Source organism: Brachyistius frenatus, unplaced genomic scaffold (assembly GCF_029030835.1).
Source record: "Brachyistius frenatus isolate BFR_SWC_R1_liver_20210118 unplaced genomic scaffold, ASM2903083v1 Contig_271, whole genome shotgun sequence".
Classification (NCBI taxonomy): domain Eukaryota; kingdom Metazoa; phylum Chordata; class Actinopteri; family Embiotocidae; genus Brachyistius; species Brachyistius frenatus.
In genome coordinates this window covers 326,700-352,200 of record NW_027210870.1, presented here as the reverse complement: position 1 = coordinate 352,200, position 25,501 = coordinate 326,700, and the positions used below count along the sequence as shown (strand labels likewise).

Genomic DNA, 25,501 nt, shown 5'->3' with positions numbered 1-25,501 from the left:
GCATTTGCGAAGTTTCGTGAGGTTTGGAGCATCGTTTGACCTTGGAACATCAACTTCCTGTGGCACGGCATGAAGGTTTTCAACACGCCTGTCGAGATTCTTCCTAAAATTGAAAGCTAAAGTTTGAAAAACCGAACAAAAACACGACAACCGTCAGAAACCGAAGCCTGAAACTGAAAGAAGAGCGAAACGACAGAAAACAATTTAAAACTCCCTTTAATATGCAATGAATCATTTTCAAGTAACCTTTCTTTTTTTTTCCTAATGTCTGTCGGTAACAAAACAATACTGTATACAAACACAAAATTGCTACATTAATGTAAACAAGATATAAAAATGATCCTTATGGTAATAAAACAAGTATTTGCTGCAGAATTCCCCTTTTTATGACATTTTCTTTTTAAAGTTTTTTTTTTTTTTAAATTTCCTTTAGACCGACCTCCACCAAGCTCACGGTTAAAAGTTCAAAAATATCCAGAAACAATATGGCAACAGAACATTCAAACACCGAAGTTGTTGTTTTTTTTTTAAGGGTTTTTTCTTTTGCTGTTTTTTTTTTCTTTTTTTTTCTAAGTTGTAACACTCAGATGCTAAAGTTCAGTGGTTTGATGTTTTGACTGGTGGAGTCTCATGTACACGTCAGCCATGCATTTTTTTTTTTTTTTTTTGATATTGCATTCATTTACTTAATACACCGTTAAATATTAATGTGTTTGTCCCCCGTCGATCCAAATTCGTCAGCAGTACTTTTTTCTTAAAAATCTTTTTGTTTCCGAGAGAGAGAGAGAGAGAGAAAGAGAGAGAGAGCCTTGATGGCGACTGTAGGAGAGTTTGTCATGCAATCTGACCATTGTGCGCGCGTGTGCGTGTGCATGTATGTGTGTGTGTGTGTGTCTCTAGCAGAAATCATAAGAACAACAACAACAACAACAACAACATGAACAGAAACTGAAAAGACTCTACTGACGGACTGTTAACTGCTGAAGCTGACACACTCGTTCAAGGCATTAGTGAGACAGTTTCCGTGCTGGCGTGAGGAGCGACGAGGTGGCGGAGGAGGACTGGAGAGTAGAAAAAAAACAAAACAAAAAAAAAGAGAAACAGAAAGGACAGGGAGATTTATTGGGATCCAGATTCAGTGAGGACATTGATGAGGAGGAGGAGGAGGAGGAGGAGGTGGAGGCGGTAGGGGAGAGTGTAACAGGCTTGCTGCGTCCTTCCTAGTGGGAGGACGCTCTGGAAGTTTGGTGAGACGGAGCGACGCAGGAGGAAAAAAAAACAAACCAAAAAAAAAAAAAAAAAAAAGGTGAGCGGCGGCGTCGCCGTCGACGACAGGAAGTGAGCGGGCCGAGGCCGGGAGATGATGAGTCTATGATAAGATGTTGGACATGAACTCGTAGAATCGTTTGGAGTACTGCTCCGGATTCACCGTCGAGATCTCGGCCCCCGCCTGAAGACGACAGAGGAGGAAGAGGAGGAGACGGGATGAAGCAACAGGATCTGATGGACAACTTGTAAAACAATATTTATCAATCCCTCCAGGATTTCACCGAGGTTTTTTTTATTTTTTATCGTTTTGACCGAAATGTTTTTATTTTGTGGCCGATATTCTCAAAAATTGCGATGTAATTCATGGAGTTTGAAGTGAACTTTTTTTTAGTGGTAAAATTGCAAAAGCTCCATCTGCTGTCACAATAAGAGCTTTACATGCTTTTTAAATCACGTTCATTCAACACTAAAACAAAGTTCAGTCTCTTCCAGCTGGAAGTGTGGAGAAAACTCGTTTGACATATTCCTCATTCCCATCATAAGAACACATTTCGTCACTTCCTGTCAGCTGGCAGCAGTTTGTTCTGATGGCGAGAGGAGAGGGGGCGGAGCCTCGCTGGTTGGAAATGAACTCTTTAGTTTTGGTAGTAAAGAGAGTTTCATTTGGAAATGTAACTTTATGCTGCGATACTTTCAGCACAGCTTCTTTTGACGATGTTTTTTTTTTTGCAGAAAAATTGTGGGAATTTGCGCTTATTATTGCGATCACGGGATCATAATTTCCAGGGGGGAATGATTTACTGCAACTACTTGCTTTGATATAACAAGTAGCTGATTAATAGAAGATATTTGTAAAAAAGAACAACAACTGAAACATCCCACAATTTACCAAACTCTAATCTTCGTCTGACCAACAGTCCAAAACCCAAAGACGTTCAACATCAATGACATAAAACAGAGAAAAGCAGCGTTCTGAATGAATGAATCGGTCCCGTATGGAGCGAGAGCATTTTCAGCCAACAGCTGCAAAGCATCCTGGGATATAACGCTATATATAATGATTGACGGACGTCCTCTAAATAACCAGATGATGACACTGCTGATTAAATCTGTAACCAACCAACGCCTCTTTAATCTCTCCGCGGTTTCACGGTGTACAGACTTTTTTTTTTTTTTTTTAATATATTTATATATTAATTTTTTTATAAATCTGCCATCTGATCCGAGAAACAAATCGGATTTGTCTGCGGTCTTGATCGAAGCCTCGACACACACACTCACCCCGTGTTTCACAGTTTTGGCAGCATGTGCAGCTTTTTTCTTTGCGTCGTAGTGCGTGAGGATGTCGATGATGGCCATGAAGTACACCTCCTTCTTCACAGCGCCTGGAAAACAACAACACATCAGGAGGGTTTACACCACCACAACAACAACAACAACAGCTGCCAGGCTCTTTACATCGTAGTGCAAAATAAATAAAACTCTCACTGTCGTGGCTCTTGATTGCGTAAACATCCACCGAGGGGTCGAACTCCCCGGGCCCGAAGAAGCCCCCGCAGTTCAGAGGGTTCCCGGGGCTGTCGGGCGGCGTGCCGAAGGAGCCGGTGAGGACGCCGACTCCCATCCCGTCGTTCTCGTACTCCTCCTCCTCCCCCGCGCCCTCCACGTCCATCTCCTCCTGCTCCGCCCGCTCCACGTCGTGGATGCCCACCAAGAGGCTGTAGTCCATGATCTTCAGGGTGGCCAGGAACTGACACGGTAAAAAACAACAACAACACAACAGTGAAACCGCTTTGCCAACACGTCTTGGGTCCCTTTTGGGTTTTCTTCAGGTCACAACTGACACGAGTTTAGTAATCATCCATCAATCTCCAAAATGCATTAGTCCGCAAGACTTTCGTTCTTCTTTATTTGTTTTTACCGGCGCCCGGCTGTAATGTGTTACCTCCGTCAGAAGGTGGCGGTAATTCCCCTAAAAGTTGCCTGACAGCCGGCATTAAATAACCCGGGGAGAAGAAGAACACGCTGCTTTCGGGGGTCCGCAGGTTTGTAGGTAAAACTATCCCGATAGTCGAAGAAAAATCTAATAGTTCAGAGCGAATTTCCAATCGTAGTTTTGCTTGAAATACGCATCCCTAGTTTATGTTTCCAAAAAGTGAAGCCTGAATCGGTGCGACAGCCTGAGATAAGTATCGACATTCATACTGAATATCTGCAGGTTCACCACAAAAAAACAGCCTTCGAAAAAAGGTGATAAAAAGTCCTGCATTTATTTACGAAGGTGACCACATTGGGACGAGCTGGAGAGGAGCGAGTGGTGGATCTGACTCGACCCGATTGGCAATTCGAGGACATAATGCCCCGCCCACTGTCAGTGGAAACTTAACCTGCCCAACGGGCCTGTCGATCAAACAGACACGCCCCCAAACATACTGCATTTTGGTGCTTTACCATAGACTGTGTAGAAAAGTGGACGTAGCTTCTAGGTCTGAAAAATGACGCCGATGTGGAAGTGCCTAAAACTGCAATACCACCGAGTGCCACTAGAGGCTGGCTCCATAGACTCCCATTCAACTTCTCATGAAATATAAAGTCCAAAAAAAAAATCGTATCCATAACTTATTGTGGTATTGTATAAGATGGTGACGGCCAACATCTGAAATCGAGGCTTCAGATCGGCAGCTCACAAACCAGTTGGTGACATCACTCCTGTTTTGTGTCTAATATCCAATTAATGACGGGATTATTTTCAGAAAGATTACCAGAAAACTAATAAGAAGGAGTGACTTTAGCGAATGACAGCATAATGACTTGTGGGAAAAATGTATGGACATAGAATTTCATGAGAGAACTTGAATGGGAGTCTACGGAGGCTTTTTGGATCCGACCTCTAGTGGCACTCGGTGGTACTGCAGCTTAAGGCGCTTCCGCACCGGCCTCGTTTTTCAGACCCGGAAGCTACGAACACTTTTTATATCCAGTCTGTGGTCACGTCTTCATTTTCACCGCCGCTCGTGTTCGATCGTCCGGCCGACCCTTCTCACCTCTACGTCACGTTTTAGCTTCTCCAAGAAGTACTTCTTGTTGTCGTCTCCGATCTGCAGCTTCTGGCCTTCATTCAGGAAGTCGTTGTCTTTAAAAGTGGGGAGCTCTTTGGCCTGCAGAGAGAGAAGCACGTACATCGTCAGAATTTTAAAGCCACGAGCGTTGATATAAATATTCATAACGATCATAACGTGGACGAGTACACAAAGACTCCAGGACAGAATCACAACAGCAGACAGTGACACGGAGTGACAGCGTGTTACACGCCAACAGCATGAGGCCCGTGCACACGCTACTACCAGAACACATCTGCTTACTAATAACGACTTCATTTAGCCGTCATCGGACGAGTGCGTTTTCTGAGGCGAGCCGAGGGGAGTTTATTTTTGTCCCATCGTGTCAGCAGCCGTCAGAAATAAAACGTACCTTCTCCTTGTCGCTGGCTTCCCTTGAGACCGTAGAACCCTAAAAAAAAAAAAATTAAAAAAAAGAAAGAAAGAAGAAGAATAAAAATAGAATCAGTGAACGAGACATCAGAGGGATCTTTAGCATTTTAGTCGTTTCTGCTCAGCAGCGTCTTTTTAAAGTGTCAGTAGTGGAAACAGATGGATGTTTTTGTGGGGGGTTTTTTCTACAAAGGATGTTTGAACGAGCGCCGAGTCGGCGTGCCGCGTTCACGGCTGCTGTCGACTGTAATCTTCAGCGCAAACCAAGAATCATCAGACTCGACTGATGAGCAGCGTTTGTAGTCTCCTGAAAATGTTCCTGCACGACTACAAACCATCTCTTAAAAATGGGTCTTTAAAAATGCAAAAAAAAAAAGGAAGTTATTTAGCAATCAGCATGCAACGCAAGGTTTTTGAAATTAGTTAAAAAAAATAAAAAAATAAAAAACATTCTTAGAAGGGAATAAAAAGTCAAATTGATTTGTAAAGGCCTCGACTATATTGTTTTGCCTGCAGGCGAGGAAATAAAAATGTTCACAGTTTTCTTGACTTTTCTGTTTCCACGTCGTTAGGTCATTATTTTAAATGTCTGTACGTGATGTATATGGGCATCCCCAATGTTTTTTTATAATCTATTAATTCTAATACACGTTTTAAATGACCGGGAGGTAGCTGGATGTTTCTGCTGCGATTCTCAGGCGTCGACGGGTCGTCTCCGTTGTTTATGCTGCATACGTCTCGGCCGCCGCCTTCACTTTATTTCACCACGTTGTTAAAGCGGGCGTGCGGTCGGCGGCGCGTCCTACCTTCAGGTCGTACTTGCGGTGCACGGTGAGCCGATGGCTGAATACATTCCGGGTCACCACCATGTACGTCTCCACGCCGTCCACCGTTAGCCGGTACATGCCCAGGAACTGTGGGAGGAGCGTGTTGCCATGACACTCCACGATAAACTGCACACAAATCAGGAGGGGGAGGGAGGGAGGAGAGCACAGAGCGGGGAGAGTGGGAGTGAGGAATCAAATGTACAGTATGCAAGCTGATTAAAAAGGCAACACGGCATGCGCTCCGCCGTCCTTCCACTCCTGCAGCACTTCATTTATATGCAGGTTTAATTTTAGATTAACAGGAGATTTTTTTTTTTTTTTTTTAATTCTCTTCACACCGGTGCTCCTGAATTTCTCTCCTAAACGGCAGTGCAGATACTAAAGTTTCAGGGTCTACGAGAAGGTGATAAATAAATAAATCCTCCGGGAAAGAGGTGACGGACTTAAAAGAAATGACACGCTTTGTGGTGATTTTCACAATTTAAATAAAACGGAAACGGAGGTGAGTCACATGTTAAAAGTGAGAAGGCGCCGACATTCATCGAACGCTCAAATCGAACTCGTGATCTCGCGGTTACAACATGGGATGTTGTGTGCAAGTGGTTGAGTGGTAAAAAAAACACCGTTGCTAGGCAACAGCAGCGTGGCCGGCGTCTAGAAGCCAGAGGCTAATAATTTATCAAACCAACAGGGAGGGGAACGTAATGCAGGAAATACAAAAGTCCCAGAGAGAACAGATGAGGCAGATCAACATTTTCCTCAGACGTAAACCGTTATCTAAGTTACGAAGACAAACTCTACACGAGTAAAATTACAACATACAGCTGAACATCCAACCAAACATGAACTTCCACGACACCCTGACATTTCTCTAAACGACGTGGTGAATACCACCAGAGGGTGCCGTTCGTACGCACTCTTCTCCTGTACACCGAATACGACAACAGTTTAGTCACCTAGGATTTAATATTCAAAGACGTCGGCGTCACTTTTAATGGGACTCTCCATCAGGATGAAGGTGAATACAAAACAACTAAAGAGCTCTGTGAGGGCCTTCAGAAAAGAAAAAAATGCCTGGGGATGTTTTGGGGGGATTTCAAAAGATCTAAAAAATGTTTGAAATAAAAATTGGTGTTGTTCATTGAAAGGCTTTTAACTTCCTCATTTATTGGCTAGTTTAACGTGTTGGTCTATGAAGGACAAGAAAAGTCTGAAATGATATCGTGACCGCAGCAACTTTAAACGGCTATAAAACAAGAACTTATTATATCTTGTATATTTAGACGCTGCTGCTGCTCCTTTCTTTTGCGTCGACACAATTGATTCCCATTTCGGTCCGAGGGGACCGTTCGGTGCAAAATTAAGTCTCCAAGAACCCCAAACTTCCTTCACAGCGTCAGCAGGTAAATCTCTCTAAGCTGTTGGTATCAAAGTGAATCCGACTGCACTCAGAAAGAGATCGAACACATTTGACCTGCGTGCGAGACGCGCCAGGAAAAAGATTTAACCGTCCAAAAAGAACACGAGTAAAACTGCAGTTTACCAGTGAACATGCATACTAATGGCTCAATGTGCTCTGGACACAAAGAGATCAGAGTAACAGCAGAAATGTTTCGGTGCCGACCAAAGACAGCTTTTCAGGAGAAGAGCCTCGTACCAACTGTGAAGCACGGTGGTGGGAGTATTATGGTTTGGGGGCCAGCTGGCATCCGCCGAGGAATGACTCAAAAAGAAGAAATGGAGCGGCCGAGTCGAAGCTCAAATTTGAATGTCACCTTGAGGAGATTTGAAACAGCTTTCCTCTGAAGGAGGGTAATGTCAGACAATGGTTTTTTTTAAACAGGACGATCCTCGCTTCTGATGCCAGGGGTAGGCGTTACTATTTCCACAGAGAAACATTACATTTGTGAATTTATGCGTTTCATAAATGATTTTTTTTTTTTTAAATGAAAAAAAAAAAGCCAAATTTCCTTGTGGTTTTGCTCAAGTGTAACACCTTTATTTTTAGGTGCTGTATCACCAATTTCATTGGGATGTATGCTGATCTTTTGCGGTTACTTCTGGCCCTGGAGCTGCACGTCTCTGGTCTGCGATGAGTTCACGGTCCTGAATCACTACGCTGTTCTTTTCTCTCTCTGCTCTCCCCACATTGTCCGACTCCTTTGTCTAATGTTGCAAAGCTCCGTTGTCAGAACTTTACTACGTCAAGTGCCCTGAAATAATCTACCTGGTGATATTTCTTTAGGATGTTGTGCATCTCAGCGATGTCCTCGCTGGACACGGTTTTGATTACAAAGCGGTGGTCGTAGCTGGACAGGAAGCGGTTGCCGAAGCGGCCCTGGGAGTCGCTGTTGAGCGGGGCGCTCCGGGTCAGAGAGTTCTGCCAAAAGGAAAGACCCGAAAAACATTTTTTATTTTCATTCAGGATACAACAAACACCGATGCTTTAAAAACATGGAATGAAACGCTTTGTTTTTCGCGTCTCACCTGGTAGTCCTGGTCGTCGATGCAGAACCTCTCCCTCAGGTTTCTGAACACCATGGGACAGTACTCTTTGAACTTAAAGCGACTAGGCAGGTTTTCTCTGACAGGAGAAGGACAGAGAGAGAAGCAATCAGCGCAACACACACAAGTGACTGAAAATGAGCAACAAAACAATGTTTGTTTGTTCATTGTTGAGCTTTCTTTTTTTTTTCTTCCTGCTACTGTTTGGATCCTGAAAGAGACTAATAAAAAGCCGAGTTGACAGTTCTAGAAAAAAACTCATTAATAATTTACAAATCTCAACAGCACGTAGATTCCCAAAGAAAAAAACTCGCATATTTGGGGAATTTGGACCCATTTGCATTGACCTCCTGTTTTTTTTTTTAAGTGGCAAAAACTGATGATCACGAACAAACTGTAGCAGCAAATCAAAACTCGTATGACTAAAGGGGTAACGGTTTGTGTTTGATTGCAGCTCCTCATCGCACCGAGACAAACATTTCAGTGGCGGTTTTTGTTGTTTGGTTTGTGCTCGTAAATATCTTCAATTGGACGTAATAAATTCCATATCAGCAGCTGTGGACGTGAGGCTTTGATGCAGTGCAACCGAGCATCGAAGAGGCCGTACAGTCTGCGCCTGTAACTGCAGGCGCATCGTTCAAAACAAACGACACAAAAATCATATAAACTGCCGAATGTCATAAAACATAGTTTGGGACTCCTCTTTGGTAGAAAGTCTGTAATGCTGACTTGGCTATATCGCGTTAAAAAGTAATTTTACTCAGCGTTTAAATCATTTTGTCCACCCCGGTATACAGACAGCCCGGCTGCGCCGACTGTCGCTCACAGCTTCAGAGTTTACTTTACTCGGCCCACCAATCAGTGAGCAGCGTCGGTGGTTAACCGCGTTTGTCCCGCCCCTCCGTCGCTGGGATTGGACGGCTGGTGACCGTGACGAGTGCGGCGCAAATGTTTTTTTTGAACCGTCATCGCCTGGAATTTTTATGTTATACATTTTTTGAATTCGCTGCGCAGTTACACGTTCAGTGCAGAATAAACTGTCAGCAACTCGTCAAGCTGCTGCTGTTCATTAAAACAATTTAGAAGATTGCACTCGGAGGGGTTGGGTGAGGGGACACACTTTGGTGGATAATTGCTGCATATTTCTCCGAGTGCGTCAGTGGTTCTGTACGGCTGCTTTGAAATGCAAAGCTGCTCAGTTACGTGTTGAGTGCAGCTTTGACTACAACTTGACCCTGCAGAGACAGACAGACACACACACACACATACACATTCAGGTGACACAAGGCCACCTAAAGTTCTGCTGTGAAGGGATCCAATGAGTGCAGAGAGCTATTAAAAGAGCCTGTTCAGAGCCTGTTCGGCATTAACCCCCCCCCCCCTCACACACACACACACACACCCGTTCACACGAGACATGATCAGGTATCTCGAGTGACCACTTGAAGTCTAAACACATGCTCCACATAAATAAACACGCACGGCAACGGTGTTTATTTATAAAGAGAGAGAACGTTTGACACGAGACGTCCTCACTCACTGCAGCCTCATTTTAGAAGTGTGAATATCGAAATTCATTCCACGTTTGTAAATTGTCCGAACGCTCGAGTTTGTAATTCACAACCTGAACCGTCAGACCTGACCCGATCACCTGGGTTCAGGCTCAGATTATTGACTTAGCAGCAGCTTTCCAGCAGGTTTGAGGGCACGGCGGCGGGTCGACAAGCTGTGCCGGGGGGCGGTGCTCTTCCACAGCTTGACGAAACCAGCTTCAGTTAAGACGGCCCGAGATTTTCCTTCAGTAAGCAGCTGTCGGCAGGAAAGCGCTTCTACTTCCTGTACAGTTCAGCTGCGTCGTCACAATCACAGTTTTTTTTAAATTTTCCTATTGGTTATTCAGAGGATGCAAGTTGAGCAGGTGGTCCTTCAAATGTTCCCGGGACACATTTACGCGGCTAAAATAAAATAATGTGGACACGTACGTCCCAGACCACCTCTGAACGTGGTCTGAGCAGATCAGATCTCGATGCTTCCTGGGTGTGTTCACACCTCAACTTCCAAGCTGTCCTCTTCGTGATCGTACGTTAACACCAGGTGGGATCAGACTCAAAAAGGCACAACCTGTAATTTTTGACCGTATAAACGGCAGCTGTCTTATCATATAATTGGAGAGTTTGACCGAAGATGTGCAATCATCGCCGAGGCAGCGACAGAAGGTGTTTTGAGCTCCGGCGGAGGCGCGACCCTTTTTGTTTACACTCGGGATTGCACATCGTGTGTTCAAGAGACCCCCCCCCCACCCCCCAACAGTGCCCAAACTGTGATGTACCTACTTGTTAAATAGGTGGTTGTCCACTTTGATCTTACTGTAGGCTTTAAAGTCATCTGGCATCAGCATAACTGGTACAGGCACATTACTTAACTCGTTAATCTGAGGGAGAGAGAGGTGAGAAAGAGAGACGAGAGATGAGAAAAAAAAAAAGATCCTGCAAACAGCTGATCTTCACACAAACAGATTGCACAATGTTTTGTTTTTTTAGGAATAACAAACCAGAGGAACAATATTGGCTTCTTGCAATTTCTATTTGGGCACGATTAGAGCCTCCTACATAAAGTATTCTGCCGTTATGGGCAACAAGGAGTGCTTTAAAATGTTATATTGGTGGAGAAAAATACAGATAAAGTGTTTCAATTTGCCCCGAAACACACAGTAGTGATTAAAATGTGTCGTTGGTTTCATGTGACTGTGAATCTGATAAACCCCAGAGAGTGTCTACCAGCACCACTGATTTACTCTGCAGCCAAACACACAGTTTGTCCTGCTGCTGCTGCTGCTGCTGGGCCTCCAGACACTGATCTTATCTGCTGAAACACATCCAGAGCAAAAGCTGATGAACTTCACACATAAAAAAATAATAATAATAAAAAAAATAACTCCGCGTAGATCACTAACAAGGGAAAGCAAAGGGGCAGTAAACAGTCACGGATCTGCTGCTGCCTGGTGAGTATTAATGCTGAAAAGTAAAGCGCAAAAATCCAGATTACGTGTTGAATACCAATAGAAACAACTGAAGTTGATCATAATCCGATTCCAAGTTTTTACTTTCAGATTAATAACATAAAAGACCAACAAAACGGTCCATTTCAGCCACCGGAAAAAAACGTAAACAGCCGTTGGAGCCGTCACAATCAGGACATTTTTTTTTTTTTTTCCCCCTGTTCATTTCATGGCACTATTTTACGATGAGTCGAATCATAGTTTGATGAATTACTTTATGAAAAAGAAGAGGAGCCATTTATTAGCTTTGAACATATCAATAGAAAAAAAATCAATAGTTTGCCCTTTTTGTCTGTTTAAACAGAGACGGCACAGGGCAGATATGACCTACATAAATTGAATATATAAAAGAAATTACAGACAAACTGGTACCAAAAATCTAAATAAACACTGTTGCGAGGGTGATGCTGATTCTCCACTCGCAACAAGGTGACGTCATTAAAAGAGCGTCAGGCAAACTTCAAAAGAGAAGAGAATAACGTGGAAATGTGACTTTTCTGCGAGTGTAAGCCATCTGATGAATGGAAACTATGTGAAATGATTTGGGTCATCTTAAAATAATTGCAATTAGGCGATGAAGCAAATAATTGTGACACTAATAGGTGTTTGCACATTACATAGTTTCGGAGCAAGATTTTCAACAACTTAACAATCCAGTCTGGTAGCTTCAGAGTGCCCGCGTGAAGTGAACGCCCGTGCAGGCAAATTCGTCACAAGATGCAGTAATACGTTAAGAAATATGTATGACGGTGTCCCGAAAGAGCGTCGGCAGCGAATACAAACACTCCTTTGACTTGTGCTTCTCGTAAATCAGTTTTGTTGACGTCACACAAAAACCGACAGGTGGTGCAGTACATCACCTGAACACCAACTGACACCGCATTCAAATAAAAACGAAAAGTGCAAAACCACCACTAAATCACAGCTCGGCCACGATTAAACACGCACACAACTTCTGACTGGACGACGACGACGAGCTGCTTTGATGAGGATTCTGTTTGATGTCTTGAATCGGCTTCCCGCCCACACCTCGGACGGTCGGGCCCGAGCGCTGCACCCACACACCCACTGCCAAAGTTCACCCGCCGAATACCGGAGCCGCTGCAGCGACAACCATATCATTAGCTGCTCCCTTAATTCCTCAGCAGTAGGCACTTTCTTTGCCGCGTCATTATTTCGCCGAATCTGCCGGCGCTCGCGTTTGTGCTTCTCGCAGAAATCGGTGCGGCGGGATCAAATGTGCCGAGAGAAGTCCACCTCAGAGTTTCCGGCAATTATTGACGCAACTCCCGTTTGTCTGCGATAATGGTGCCTCTGTGTGTGGTGACTTTTCATAAGCAAATGTTGGATCGGAGGGGAACACGGTGTACACAATTCATGGGACCACCACACATTTGATTCTTTAAAAAAAAAAAGGGCTATGAAAGAGCAAAAATAAATAACAAAAGGACCGACACCTAGGGCGAAGCAACCATGCGAGCACAAATGAAAACACTGTGCATACTTCAGTGTCACACCTGAGAGGCTGCTTTTAATGCATCAATCAAACTGTGCAACAGTGACTCCCCCCCAAACTGCTGGCGCAACCCCCTCCCCCTCCTCCCCCACTGCATCCATCCTGCCCTCCACTGTGCTTTTCATAGCCGCAGGGCAGCCTCAGCCAAAAGTGAAGGGGAGATTTTCTGCTCTATTAATAGAGATAAATGATGTGATGGAATAACGCGCCAAATGCAGAAGGGTGCAAATGCAGAAAGGGTGAAGTGCGGGTTTATTTGAACGACGTGCATGCAGCTGTCTGCAGCTGAAAATGCGTGCGTGCGTGTGCGTGCGTGTGTGTGTGTAACCTGCTGCTCCGGCTTGCCTGTCACACCCCTCCCACTCCGAGCCCGCACTACAGCAGCAGCAGCAGCAGCAGGGCACGACTGAAACACTCCACCATCCACGACTTGTGATGCCACACAAAACATCTACAACCCCCCCCCCCACACACACACACACACACACACACACACACTTTGTGCTCTGAGAGAAAAGCCACAATCTGTCGAGGACGTGCAATATTTTCTAAAAGTCTTACACTTAAACAAAATAAATAAATAAATAAATAAAATCGAGGCACAACGCGGCGTGATAGCAGCAGCAGCAGCAGCAGCAGCTCCCTGCAAACCTAATATACGTGGCGAGTGTGCACCAAAATAAGACAAAACATGTTTTACGCGGCCGAGAGGAAGCTTCGAAGCCGGCTTGAGGGACGGAGGAGGGACGGAGGAGGGACGGAGGGTGGGTGGGGAGGAAGCCGGCTAACGAAGCTCCGGCTAAATCAAAACAGCGAGCATAAACAAACCGCACAAGGGAAGGACGCCGGGCGCGTATTTACCGTATGGTTGACACCCCACATTAAAACGCTGAGAATGGGCTCGCTTGCGCGGAATAGTTTCACTTTCTGTCCTATAAAATGCTTCTTTTTCGTCTTGGTTTTGCTCGCGCTGACGGGCGCAGCGGCGCTCGTGCAGTTGGACGACATGGTGTCTCCGGCTGAGGGAGGGGGGGGGGCGAGGGAGGGGGGGGGGGGGTTCACGGCACGCGCTGCTTGTCTTGCGTCGCGGCTCGCGGCTCGCTGTCGGTCGCGCGCCACGGAAAAAAAAAAAAAAAAAAAAAGGGGGAAAAAAAAAAGAAAAACAAATCCCGAGTGAAGCGCGTTGAGAAGAATCTTTATAAGCGCATCGTCGTCGTCGTCGTCGTCGCAGAGAGTCTCTCCGGGTGGGGATGACCGGGAGTCAGCGGCAGAGCATTGTGCGCCGTCACCACCCTTCCCTCCTCCCGATAAAAGCAGGCCGCTGGTGGAAGCCCACGGAGCAGCTAGCCGGCCATCGGGCTTCAACAGCGCGCAGCCTCTGTCGCTTTTGAACGGGAGCGGAGAACCGTCGCCGGACCCCGGCTGCCTCCTTCCTTCCTTCTCCCTCCGTGACGAGCCGACCTTTTTTTTTTTGTTTTGTTTTGTTTTGTTTTTTGTTGTTGTTGTTGTTGTTGTTTGTTTTTACTCCGGTGTGAGTGATCCCCTCATGATGAACCCTCCTTGATTGTTGTCAGCTGCCACCGACCAAGAGCTACGCCCGGGGTCTCCTCAAGATGGCGTCCGGGACCTGCACTTCGCAGTCAACAGTGCCCCCTAGCAGGCCGCCTGGGGAACTGCAGGGGGTTCCCACATTTAGGTAGGTAGGTAGTTTTACTTTATTAATCCCCGAGGGGACTTTTTTTTTTTTCCCCCGCTACAGCAGCATACAGAAGCAATAAGATAATAATAGAATAATAGAAAAGCAATAAAATAGTAGTAAAATAGCAGTACAAAATATAAAATATAAAATATAAAATGCACAGTATATACAATATACAATATTATATACAAACAACCAAGAAACACAGTCAACAGTGTTATTGTTATGTGATGGATTTTGCCAGAGGTGAGTTATTGTACAGTTATTGTACAATCTTATTGCGGTCGGCAGGAATGATCTCCTGTATCTGTCCTTGAGATCATTTGACGAGGGTGTGCGCAGGTGGACTGCAGAAATACTGAGGCCAAAAAAAAAATTAAAAAAAATTGTTTACTCACTTTATGTTTACATTTTTGTTGGTTTTATTGACCAACATGAAGATATAAATTCTGCTTTAAAGCCTTGTACACAACTTCAGGCAGTAGTGGAGAGTAATATTTATAATATCCTCTCAGATTTTGGATAATAAAATTGTTTCACATATTGCATGCTTTTCTGCTCTGATTAAATTAGCACTGATCCCACTTCTGCCTGTCACCATGTTAATACAAAAATAAATACGGGCAATAAGGAGTCGCATTAGAGTGTCACACCAATGTCCATCAAACCCCACCTGAAGTCACCGCTTTGCATAACTGAGATGTGAGATAAGATACACGTCTCACGGCACAGTGTTTTTCCCTCAGGAGACCACAGGCACAAGTTTAACAACATTGTGCAAAATCTGGGAAATAGTTTCACACACGAATGCATTAACAGCTATATGTTCAAATGAATAACAGAGATATAAATAGATAGATAGATAGATAGATAGATAGATAGATAGATAGATAGATAGATAGATAGATAGATAGATAGATAGATAGATAGAGGTTTATATGTAGAAATATAGAGATATATAGATAGACATATAGCGAGATATATATGGACATATAGAGAAATTGTGATTTATTTATATATATATATATATGGACATATAGAGATTTATATATAGACATATAGAGATATATAAATAGACAGATAGATATATGAGATATAGGCTATAGCTAGATATAAAGAGATATATAAATAGCCATCTAGAGATATAGAAAATAACATAAAGATATAGAAATATATAGATCGCTATCTAGAGATTCAGAAAATAATATATAGAGATATATAGATAGACATATAAAGATATGAGATATATAAGTATAGGGAGAGTCAGTAGCTCAGAAGTGCTCCAGTAAAATATTATAAAGGTAAAATATAATTACAGAATGACTCAACTTTGAAAGGACTCGCAGCTGATTTTAAACATGAACTTTTATGTTGCTCATCACGTGTAGCATGAGAACACTGTCACAGTTCACAGAGAAAAGAACCTAAATACAAATGACAATGACACAACAATGAGGAGAAACAAAAGAACTTTACATACAAACTAAAGACTACAAAGCCCAGGCAACAGGGACAAACGCACGGTGGAAAGCAAAGTCCGAAAACCGCGAGGAAACCTACGTTAAAACCACATTTGGGGTCGATGGGTGTGCTGATGCCGCTGGGACTAAGAGGTGAACAGGGAGCGGGTGAGGAGGCGGGTAAGGGGCCGAACAAGGAGACAGACCGAGGACCTCTGGTGGGTAAAGCGAGAGACACAAGCGGAAACACAGGGTGACCGTAAACGAAGTAGGAGAGTGACACAGATACAGAGAACTTGTGGCGGGTCGTCGAAATGAGACAACAAGAAGCGGGACAAACACAGAAGTCAAATGTCTCCTGGGAGTTGACAAGAAGGAACTTAGTTCCCTTATTGGAGCCTCCCAACATCGGCATCCTGTTAAAAGTTCTGCTCTTATGAATCTCTTGATAATCAAACCAGCAGAAGTCTCTCACACGGCACCTCGTTCACGGTTCCAGGAGGAGAGCCGGAGGACGGGACCTCAGTGTTCGGGACCTTCTGCAGTCGAACCAGCTCCTTAGTTTGGCTCCAGGAGGCCAACGCGACCTCTGCTTTCAAGATCAAGATTAAAAAGGAACCTTTCTGATAAAGATTACAATAAGAACCGACTAAAATGAACTTAAACCATCTCCTCATGCAGCCACTACGACCCCATGCTTCTTTTTTTTTTTTATTGTTTTCTTTAACATGGACATTTCCTTGATATTGATATTTAACAGTACTAATTAAAGGTGGTTGTCCATCCTAACAATAGGCCCCTTTAGTTGTATACTTTTTTATTTCAATATTTCCTTGCCAGGGAGATATTAATGTTGTTTGTTTTTTTTTAACTGTTTTGCTTTGACATTTTAATGCGTTCGTTCTTTATGCTCATATTGTAGTGAGACCGTGTTCAGTGGTGATTTTGCTCTGCAAATACATTTTCATTGAACCGAATTTTGTAGTTTTTGAGGAGCTTTTGTCACGTCGAGAAAAAGAAACCTGAAGAATTCAAATTTGTATAAAACAACCCGCAGGTTTGCAGAAGATGTGGATTTTTGAAAGACAAACGGTTTCCTGCAGGCAGAGACAGTCTGGTGAACAGATGCTAGTGAGCGGCATTGTGGGAAATGTAGGATGCAGTGTTTAATACTATTTCTGCCATTTGCTTTTTGTTTTTGTTGTAGTTGCTGTTTTTTTTTAAAAAATTTATAGAAGATCTCACTGTGAAGACTTCACGATCCAAGATGACAGAAATAAGGCTCCCTGAAGAATGCAGTTTTCTTTTTCTTTTAATATATAAACATCTTTACATGTTCATAAACACAGTTCATATATTCCCTGCATCAGTATGCTTTGTCCAATCAAATCTGTTCACATTAGTCATGAATATGGAAGTCCAAAGTTGTTATCACCTAAAACAAATTTGGAAAGAAAGTTTGGAAGTTTTCTGTTTTTAAAAACACCTGCTGACTCTTTGTTAGTTTACACTGTTTAACAATTCTTTTTTTTTTTTTTAATCTTTATTCTGTAATCCTGCTGGTTCTGTTGTTATTGTTAACGGCGTTATTTAGAGGAAGAGATCTCTCATTTCTTTTCTAATCTTATAGAATTACAGAAATAATATTATTTGCATTTTGCTTAATTTTTGTAAGAACATTTGAACTTTACCTGAAAGTAACAAAAATTCGACTTTCATTTAAAACCGTTAAGCATTTATGAGCCATTTGTATATTTATTCATCAAATAAACACCTTGGGATTTGTCGTTATATTTATTCCTTCTAAGAATTCCATTTGAGAAATGTGATTTTTATTATACATTAAAAAAAAATTAAATAAAAACGAAACTGATTCCTTCTTATTTCTAATTAAGCCTCACGTGTGTTTGTGGGCCAACCGTTTGGCTCGGGCCCCGGACGGGGAGGCCCGCGGGGCCTCTCGACAGTGAATCAGACCGAATACTTCACGGTGAGTCTGAGCGAACCGGAGGGCGGAGCGGCACGTGCCTCCGACGGGACACAAATTAACGATAACGGGAGAAATAAAGACGAGGATCGGCGCGCGGCCTGAACGGGACGAACCTGCGCGCGGAGAATCAGGGCCTGCAGACTCTTGGGTGGATTGGACACCCTGTTTGCCCCGAGAACCAGGCGACAAAATAATGTCACGTGATCCAAAATGGGCAGTCCTCTGACGGGGCTGAAAAAAGCCATTTTCTGGCGCTGCTGCAAATTCTGCCCAAGTCCCACTAATTTGTGCGGCTCGCGGCCGGGAGCAGAGGGGAACTTTGATGTGCGATCAGGTAGGAACGAAGCGCCGCTCGTCGCTCTTTATTGCGGCCGCCGTTTGCGGAACCGCACACGAAGCGCACGGTGTCACATTTGAGTCTCTTGTTCGCCTCCTGATCCAGCAGCCCTGTCAGTGAATTTAAGATGGCTGCTTTGTGTACCAGGGTGATTTTTTGTGCGGCTCTGCAGCCCCCTCGGTGTCCGGGCTCTCTCCGGGTGAGCTCGGCCGTGCCGCTCGCTCGGGCCGCGGTGCTCCGGAGAAATGGAGCCGCTCTTTGTTGGTCCGCGGCTCGAGGAGCGGAGCCGCCGCACGAGATGAGGCCACACAGGGGCGATTGAGTGTTGGGGCTGCTGGAGCCTCCTCCGGCTGCATGCTGCTGCTCTCAGACGGTTTAAACGGGAGTCAGAGCCGCTTTCTTTGGGCTCCGCCGCCGTTTGTTGTGGTTTCACGGGGCTGCTGTCCCAAGGACGAGCTGCAGACATTGTCTGAGAGCAGCACTCATTGTCAATATGGGAGACGCTCACAGTCCCGACCAGCATTATGCACACATCCATCTGCTGCTGCTCCGTACTGTTTATTAAAAAAAAAAAAAAAAAAAAAAAAAAAAAAAACCTCGTGCCGTGTGTTTCTTCTGCAGATCTGCAGTCCAAATGGATAAAATGCAGCCGAACCGGATCAAGATCACAGATCTGAATCCACACCTCACCTGCCCACTGTGCGCCGGCTACCTGATCGATGCCACCACCATTGTAGAGTGCCTGCACTCCTGTAAGTCCCTCACGTCCCTCCATGCATGCATGCTCTCCGGTGTGTATTAGACCTCGCACGTGAACATGATGCTGCTGGATCCCGTTGTGTTTGTAGGAAGGTGAGATGGACGTGGAGTCAGACAGGAAGTCCAGCTTCAGGTTCATTTAAAGACTAGGAAGGCAGGAGGGCTCTTCACGGGTCATAAATGTGCACAACAGTCATGTGAATTATTGTGCTGCCTGCAGAGGCTCCTGATGCATCTTTTGGATCCGATTTAAGGTCTTCATACTCAAAAGAACAAATAATAACAAAGACATTGTTGTGTTGCATTAAATGAATTTGCATGCAGAGCTGCAGCTGCATCATTTATACCTCGAACGAAACTTAAAATGAACCTGCATGTTGCACATCTTTGTCCCGTCTCGCCTGTCGGCCTCAGCAGCTGTCTCCAAACGCGCACACACACACACACACACACAAAGAGAATAGAGGCCGACCATATCAATAATCTCCACCTATAAATTTATATTTAAAAAAAAAAAATCAGTTGTTCATCAAGTTCATGGTAAATGGTCTGTACTTGTATGGCGCTTTATCACCTTTTGGTCTCAAAGCACTTTAACATGGTTTTTCCCATTCACACACCGATGGTACACCATCGGGAGCAACTTAGGGTTCAGTGTCTCGCTCAAGGACACTTAGGCACGTGGACAGGAGGAGCCGGGGATCGAGCCACCAACCTTCCGATCGGTGTGCAACCCGCTCTACCGTCCGAGCCACAGCTCCCCTATAGAACATACTTTTCCACGTCTCGGCTTCGTCTGTCAGTTCGGTAACAAACATGCTTCTTAAACACGACTGGAAAATGTCAATTTATCGATTTAATATTCAAGAAAAATTAAAAAAAAAAAAAAAAAAATTCCAGGGATGTTTGGAAGTTCTTACAAAATAACAATGATGGAAAATACGGCAGACGGGCTGACGTGTGTGTGTGTGTGTGTGTGTGTGTGTGTGTGTGCAAACAGGAAACGATTCTGGACATTTCTCTGTTATCAGAATTTTTTTTTTACAAACCATCAGTTAATTTAGAAAATAATCAGCAGATGAATCTAAAATTTAAAAAAAAAAAGATCAATAGTTGCAGCTACGTTCAATATCAAGTCATTTGTCCTCGATCATAATATTGTGCAACACCACAGTTGAATACGAAGCAACGTGTGTCTGCTTGTAATAAATTTGCCGACTTTTATGTTTGTTCATTTATTTATCTTTGCACTGTTATTGTTGTTTTGTTTTATGGGAGCTCTGCTGCTCAGTTGGAAATGTTGTTTAATGTCAGTTAAAAAAAAAAAAAATATCGATTTTATTGTATTCTAGCAGGATACAAAATCGTTAAACAGCCAACAAACTGCGACGGAAGAGAATCCTGCTTTTAAATTCGTGCATTTGATTTTATTTCCCCTCTGATAAAATGGATTCATTGTAACGGATAACATTTAATAGTCTTATTATAACTGAAACTCGTGACCCTGCCGACTGAATCTGCGTCCTGTCTCCTCGTGCAGTTTGTAAAACCTGCATCGTTGCCTTCCTCGAGACGAATAAGTTCTGTCCCCGCTGTGACGTCCAGGTCCACAAGACGTGTCCACAGCTCAGCATCAGGTAAACGCACCCGTTACATCCAACGCACGTCTGGCTTCGCCGCGTCTCATATCTAACATCTAAGGAATCTCTTTTTTTTTTTTTTCTGTTTCCCCAGAGCGGATAAAACTCTACAAGACATCGTTTATAAGCTCGTCCCCGGTTTGTTTAAAGGTGAGGCGGCGGATCGTCTCGACTCTTCTCCCGCCGGCGTTTCGTCGCTTCCCGTTGTGTGAACCCCGTTTTGTTTTTTGTTTTTTGTTTCCTGTTCTTGAACCCCAGATGAGATGAAACGGAGGCGGGACTTCTACGCGGAGAACCGCGTGCTGGAGCCGGGCGAGGTGGTGGAGACGTTCAACATCGCCGAGGACGAGATCATCAGTCTGTCCATACAGTTCTACGAGAGGAACAAGTGAGTCGGCCGCACCTGAGCGCTTGCTGGAAAAACTTAAAAACCGGGAGAGAGAAGTTTAAAATCTCAGACCTGCCGAGTGTGAATATTCTCAGAAGAGCCGTTCATCATTTTTGTATTTGATATTCTCCCGCAGAAACAATGAGAGGCAGCACTCGGAGCTGGAAGGAGACAAGGTAAAGCGGAGTAGAAAACAAACGTCCACCGATTTACCGCGTTTCTTTCTGGTCCTGATCCTGGGTTTATTCCCCTTCTTCTTCTTCTTCTTCTTCTTCTTCGTTCTCAGACCAACGGTAAACGCTTCCTGCAGTGCCCGGCAGCCATGTCCGTCATGCATTTAGCAAAGTTCCTCCGGAGCAAGATGGATATCCCCAACAACTACCGGGTAACTACGGACGCGCTGCAGCCTCGCATGCGTCACGGTTTCAGGCTCCGTGACATAAATACCTCGTTGTCACTTATCTGTCAAACTAGGCAGGTTCAAAATAAATACCAAAAAAAAAAAAAAATCGTGTCAAACTCGGGCTGACGTTTTATTTTTAATCCGGGCTTTTAGCCGCCCCGATAAAATCAGTTACTTCTGCTGTAAATCCATCAACTTGTTTAAAACCTTTTAACGGCCGACAGTTTGTCGGGTCGGAGCAGGGAGAGTGTAAAAGGTGCTGCTATCACTTTAAAAAAGTGGCTGTGCATCATGAAGTGTCCGTGGCGGTGATCTGGAACAGAATCATTCTGATTAATTAGATTGATCACATCTGGACCGTTCCCGCCGTCGTGAGCCAAACGTCTACTACGAAAAAAGAAAAAAAAAGATCTTAAAATTTGTTGGCAGTCAAAAAAAAAACAGCTTTGAGATGTTCAGAGCAGATTAATGAGTTGTTTACATTTTCCCAGCCAACGCAGCAGGATAAAATCTGTTTGGACGGAAACCGCAAACTTTAAAAAAGAAGAAAAGAAAAAAGAAGGGACACTTGAGTCTATTGAGACGGTTTTAAAACGGAGGCTTTCTTTCGTGTCGTAATGTTGATGTTCGTTTGTAGAGGTACTTTTCGCCAGAACGGTTTTATTATGGTCATTAATGTTGGTGTGACACATTTGCAACAGAAGAATATGATTACGAGCCTCTCTGGTTTCAAGTCCTGACCTGTCAGATGGAGATTTTTCCCGCCGTCACTCTGTGTTTAAATGTTGGGGTTTTTTTTTTTTTTTGGACTGTTTGCAGGTGGAGGTGTTGTACGGAGATGAACCCCTGAAGGATTACTACACACTAATGGACATCGCCTACTTCTACGAGTGGAGACGAGTGAGTGACATTTTTTTTCTCCATTTCTTTTGACTTAAACAGTCTTCACAAGTTGATTTGCATCAGAAACTGGTGTGAAATAAAAAAAAACAGCGGCTGCCGGGAAGGAAAAGGAAAATCCTCTTTTTAAAAGAAAGATTTTTATTAAAACGGAGTGGATCACCAGTTTGGTTCTTCATCATGACGACTTTTGTCAAGTTTGCTGTCTGGTGAGAAGATTTAACTCTGTCTGTACAGTTCCTGCTAATATCAAACTCCCTATTTGTGAGTTGCGAACAGAACGGAACAACAACTGCGATCGACAATTGTCAATAAATCCAGTGAAACCTGACTGATGCCTTCAAGCTTCAAGTCCAGTGGTTCCTACTGAAGCCATAAAACTTAAGACAACAGTTCACATAGTATAGGTACATTTTAAAATTAAAAAAAAAAAAAAGGCTTCAAACAGCTGTTGTTTTTGTTGTGTTTGTTGGGGACTGTTTTCAGCCTCGGACGAACACGCATTTCCCTTGTGAGAATTTTTTGCAGCAGAACGAGATACGATCAAAAAGTTCAGAGACTCTGCCAATAATAACCAAAAATCGTACCTGATTGAGACCCGGCCGACGTGCAGCAGTTAACTTCTCCCGGAGGTCCTGCCACGCTTGGTACGCTCTACCGTGTCCAAGCACCGTCTGCAATTTGGCACCGGAGCTCCTCCGCAGCGATAAAAAGCGAGAAACTGACCGCTGGTACGTGAACATTTATGATTTCCCCCGTGGACCTGAAACTGGAGCAGAGAAATCTCAGATTTCGTGTCAAACTTTTGGGGAACAGAAACCAAGTCCAGTGAGTGAGTTTCAAAAAAGGTAACAAAACAAACTCGCCAAGAGGGAAGAAGAGCACACGGACTGAAAATACAGCAGGGAGGGAAGGACAACGAGGGACAGATGAAACCGATCAGGGCGGGGCCAGCAATCACACAAAAGACAGGAAGTGAAAGAAGAGGAACACAAAATGGGGAGTGATTTAAAAATTTAAACGGGAAGCACAAAACCCAGACTGACCCGAGACCTTCAGAAGGTCCCGGTAGAACTCGTCGTTGACAGTCTTGACTCCGGGGGACGAATTCACGGTTGCACAGACTCCACGGTGCCGTAGACCTTCTGAAGCATTTCAAGGTTCTCTGTTGACGATTTCCAGAGTTTGACACAAAATCTGATGTTTTCTCTGTTTCAGTTTCAGGTGAAATCACAAATGTTGACGCACCAGTGGTCACAAAAAAAAACAAAAAACACTATAAATAACTCGGGTGCTGACGCTGATCAAGACTTAGAATCGTTACTCAGGAAGGTCGTTGCTTCCTCCTGCTCCGTGTGCATCACTGCGCTGCGTTCAACAGTCACGGTCTCCGGACTTTTTGATTGCACCTCGTAACAATCTGCCTCCGGGGTCGTTGTTGGTTTTTCCGTTTTTTTTTTTCCCTCCTGTTGACGTGCTGTGTAACTCTTTTGTGCGCAGACCGGACCCATACCGCTGCAGTATCTGGTCAAACCCACCCGGAAACGCCGGAGGCCGTCCCAGTCCGCCGCCCAGGGCCACTCGGACGGCGTCAACACCAGCCCGACGTCGGAGAGCGACTCTCAGAGCGACAAAGTCCACAGTCCCGCCGCGGCCCAGCTGCCCCGCGCCTCCTCGCAGTCCAGCCCCGCGTCCCACAACCTCCCCGCCGCCATCCAAAGCGCCAACGGTACCGCCGCGCCCGGCAACGCTCAGCGACACGCCCTCGCCTCCAAACCGGGCGCTCGCAAGGTGACTGTGAACGGCACGGGCTCCGGCGCCGGCAAGGAGGAGGCGAGGGGGGGCGACAAAAGCGGCATGCCTCCGACGACCTAACGTGCGCGCGCGGGCGCGGGGCGGGGGAGGACAGTGTTTGAATTGCTCCCTCGTTTTGTTTCTACAGAGGACAACAACAACAACAACAACAACAACTACAGAAAAAAGAAAAAGGAAAAAGAAGAAGAAGGAAAAAAAAAAAAAAAAAAAAAAAAAGGACGAGCGCGCATCCTTCTGGACGACCACGAGGAAGATTACTGAAATCTTTCAGCAGGAAAGACTGAGACGTGCAGCCAAATAGACACTCGTATGTATGTGTGCGTGTGCGTGCGTGTGTGTTTATGTGTGTTAGACTAGAACAGTGCACACATACAGACTGTACAGTATGTATCAAATGTGAGCATGTGTGCATACATATGTATAAACTTATCTTTTATACAAGATATTGTAATCGTTTTGTATTGTATATGCAGTGGGTCTGTTTTCATTTCCATTCACTTTGATTTGGCTTCCATTTGAAAAACGCAGAGAGGCGTTTCGCCGCGCAAGGATGGATGTAAAGGACTGAAAAAGAAAAGAAAAGAAAAAAAAAAAGAACAAGAAGAAAAAGAAAAAGCTAATCATTGCCTTTAAACAGTCATGTTAATAACTGCTGTATAAGTGTCCAGTATAAGCAAACGGCTCATCAGGTTTAACATGTACGTTTTTATTTTAACGACTGTCGATGCACTTTGTTCAGGTCCCGTCACACAAACCAAACCACCCGGAAGAAGCATTTATATTTACAGAAGCACTACCGCCATGTTCCCAGAGCTCAAAAAGGGATTTGAATATTTGGCCATGTATGTCGTAGTTCCAGAAATTTCAACATTCCTTTTTGTTACTTTTTTTTGACAAAAACTGATGCTATTTCTTTCTTTTTTTTTTTTTTTTTTTTTTAAATCAGCCATATGTGCATGTTTTTAGGTCAATAAAATGTTTACTTACTAGGTTTTTCTGACCCGAGCGTCCTTGTTTATGATTGTACGTGAGTGTGAGATGAGGCGGTTCCGTTTACAGATTAGTGTCGCGGCCGACGCGGCAACAGACCGGTAACTTGAGACAAACTGACGAAGAGGGGAAGAACAGCGTGGACTAAATACACCGGGGAGGGAAGCACAACGAGGGACAGGTGAAACTAATCGGGGCGGGACAAACGGGCTGCGTTCGACTGGAACTCGCGAGCTCGTGGTTACGACATGGGAGGTCGTGTGCGCCGTGTGCTCGGTGTTCAAATGGTCAACACCGTTGCTCGGCAACAGCAACATGACTGGCATCCAGATGCCACAGAGTCTTGACACTTTAGCAAGCCAACAGGAAATGATGAGGCCGTTGGGAGGATCAACATTTTCCTCAGACGTTATCCAAGTTATGAAGACAAACTGTTGTGGCGTTACTGTTCTTT

At 44.4% G+C, this 25,501-nt stretch overlaps 2 protein-coding genes and 1 long non-coding RNA gene across 3 annotated transcripts; 2 read left to right on the top strand and 1 right to left on the bottom strand.

Annotated features, from left to right (window-relative positions):
• Nucleotides 1-198: 198 nt before the first annotated feature.
• Nucleotides 199-13,841, bottom strand: LOC138634672 (phosphatidylinositol 5-phosphate 4-kinase type-2 beta). Its single transcript, XM_069721733.1, has 10 exons — nt 13,528-13,841; nt 10,426-10,523; nt 8,075-8,171; nt 7,815-7,967; nt 5,567-5,713; nt 4,741-4,779; nt 4,314-4,427; nt 2,758-3,019; nt 2,551-2,654; nt 199-1,450 (listed from the first exon to the last, which is right to left on the bottom strand). The coding sequence occupies exons 1-10, from the start codon at nt 13,672-13,674 to the stop codon at nt 1,370-1,372; spliced, it is 1,242 nt and encodes a 413-aa protein (XP_069577834.1). The 5' UTR covers nt 13,675-13,841; the 3' UTR covers nt 199-1,369.
• Nucleotides 13,842-14,184: 343 nt separating this feature from the next.
• Nucleotides 14,185-16,802, top strand: LOC138634677 (uncharacterized). The gene is made up of 2 exons (XR_011312010.1): nt 14,185-14,362; nt 16,325-16,802. It is a non-coding gene; the product is annotated as an uncharacterized lncRNA (long non-coding RNA).
• A 1,030-nt stretch (nt 16,803-17,832) lies between these two features.
• On the top strand, nt 17,833-25,057 carry LOC138634674 (polycomb group RING finger protein 2-like). The gene is made up of 9 exons (XM_069721734.1): nt 17,833-18,149; nt 18,774-18,904; nt 20,452-20,548; nt 20,646-20,701; nt 20,810-20,939; nt 21,076-21,115; nt 21,226-21,324; nt 22,162-22,242; nt 23,743-25,057. Exons 2-9 carry the CDS (start codon nt 18,787-18,789, stop codon nt 24,115-24,117), a joined length of 996 nt encoding a protein of 331 aa, XP_069577835.1. The 5' UTR covers nt 17,833-18,149; nt 18,774-18,786; the 3' UTR covers nt 24,118-25,057.
• Nucleotides 25,058-25,501: the final 444 nt, after the last annotated feature.

Bases quoted from the DNA above. Each gene is read 5' to 3' on its own strand.
- LOC138634672 (XM_069721733.1), bottom strand. From the start codon at position 13,674: ATGTCGTCCAACTGCACGAGCGCCGCTGCGCCCGTCAGCGCGAGCAAA. The intron at 8,172-10,425 runs GTAGGTACATCA...TTCTCCTGTCAG, and splicing joins GACAACCACCTATTTAACAA to AGAAAACCTGCCTAGTCGCT. The intron at 4,428-4,740 runs GTACGTTTTATT...CTCTCTCTGCAG, and splicing joins AAGCCAGCGACAAGGAGAAG to GCCAAAGAGCTCCCCACTTT.
- LOC138634674 (XM_069721734.1), top strand. From the start codon at position 18,787: ATGGATAAAATGCAGCCGAACCGGATCAAGATCACAGATCTGAATCCA. The intron at 20,702-20,809 runs GTGAGGCGGCGG...CTTGAACCCCAG, and splicing joins CGTCCCCGGTTTGTTTAAAG to ATGAGATGAAACGGAGGCGG. The intron at 21,325-22,161 runs GTAACTACGGAC...GACTGTTTGCAG, and splicing joins ATATCCCCAACAACTACCGG to GTGGAGGTGTTGTACGGAGA.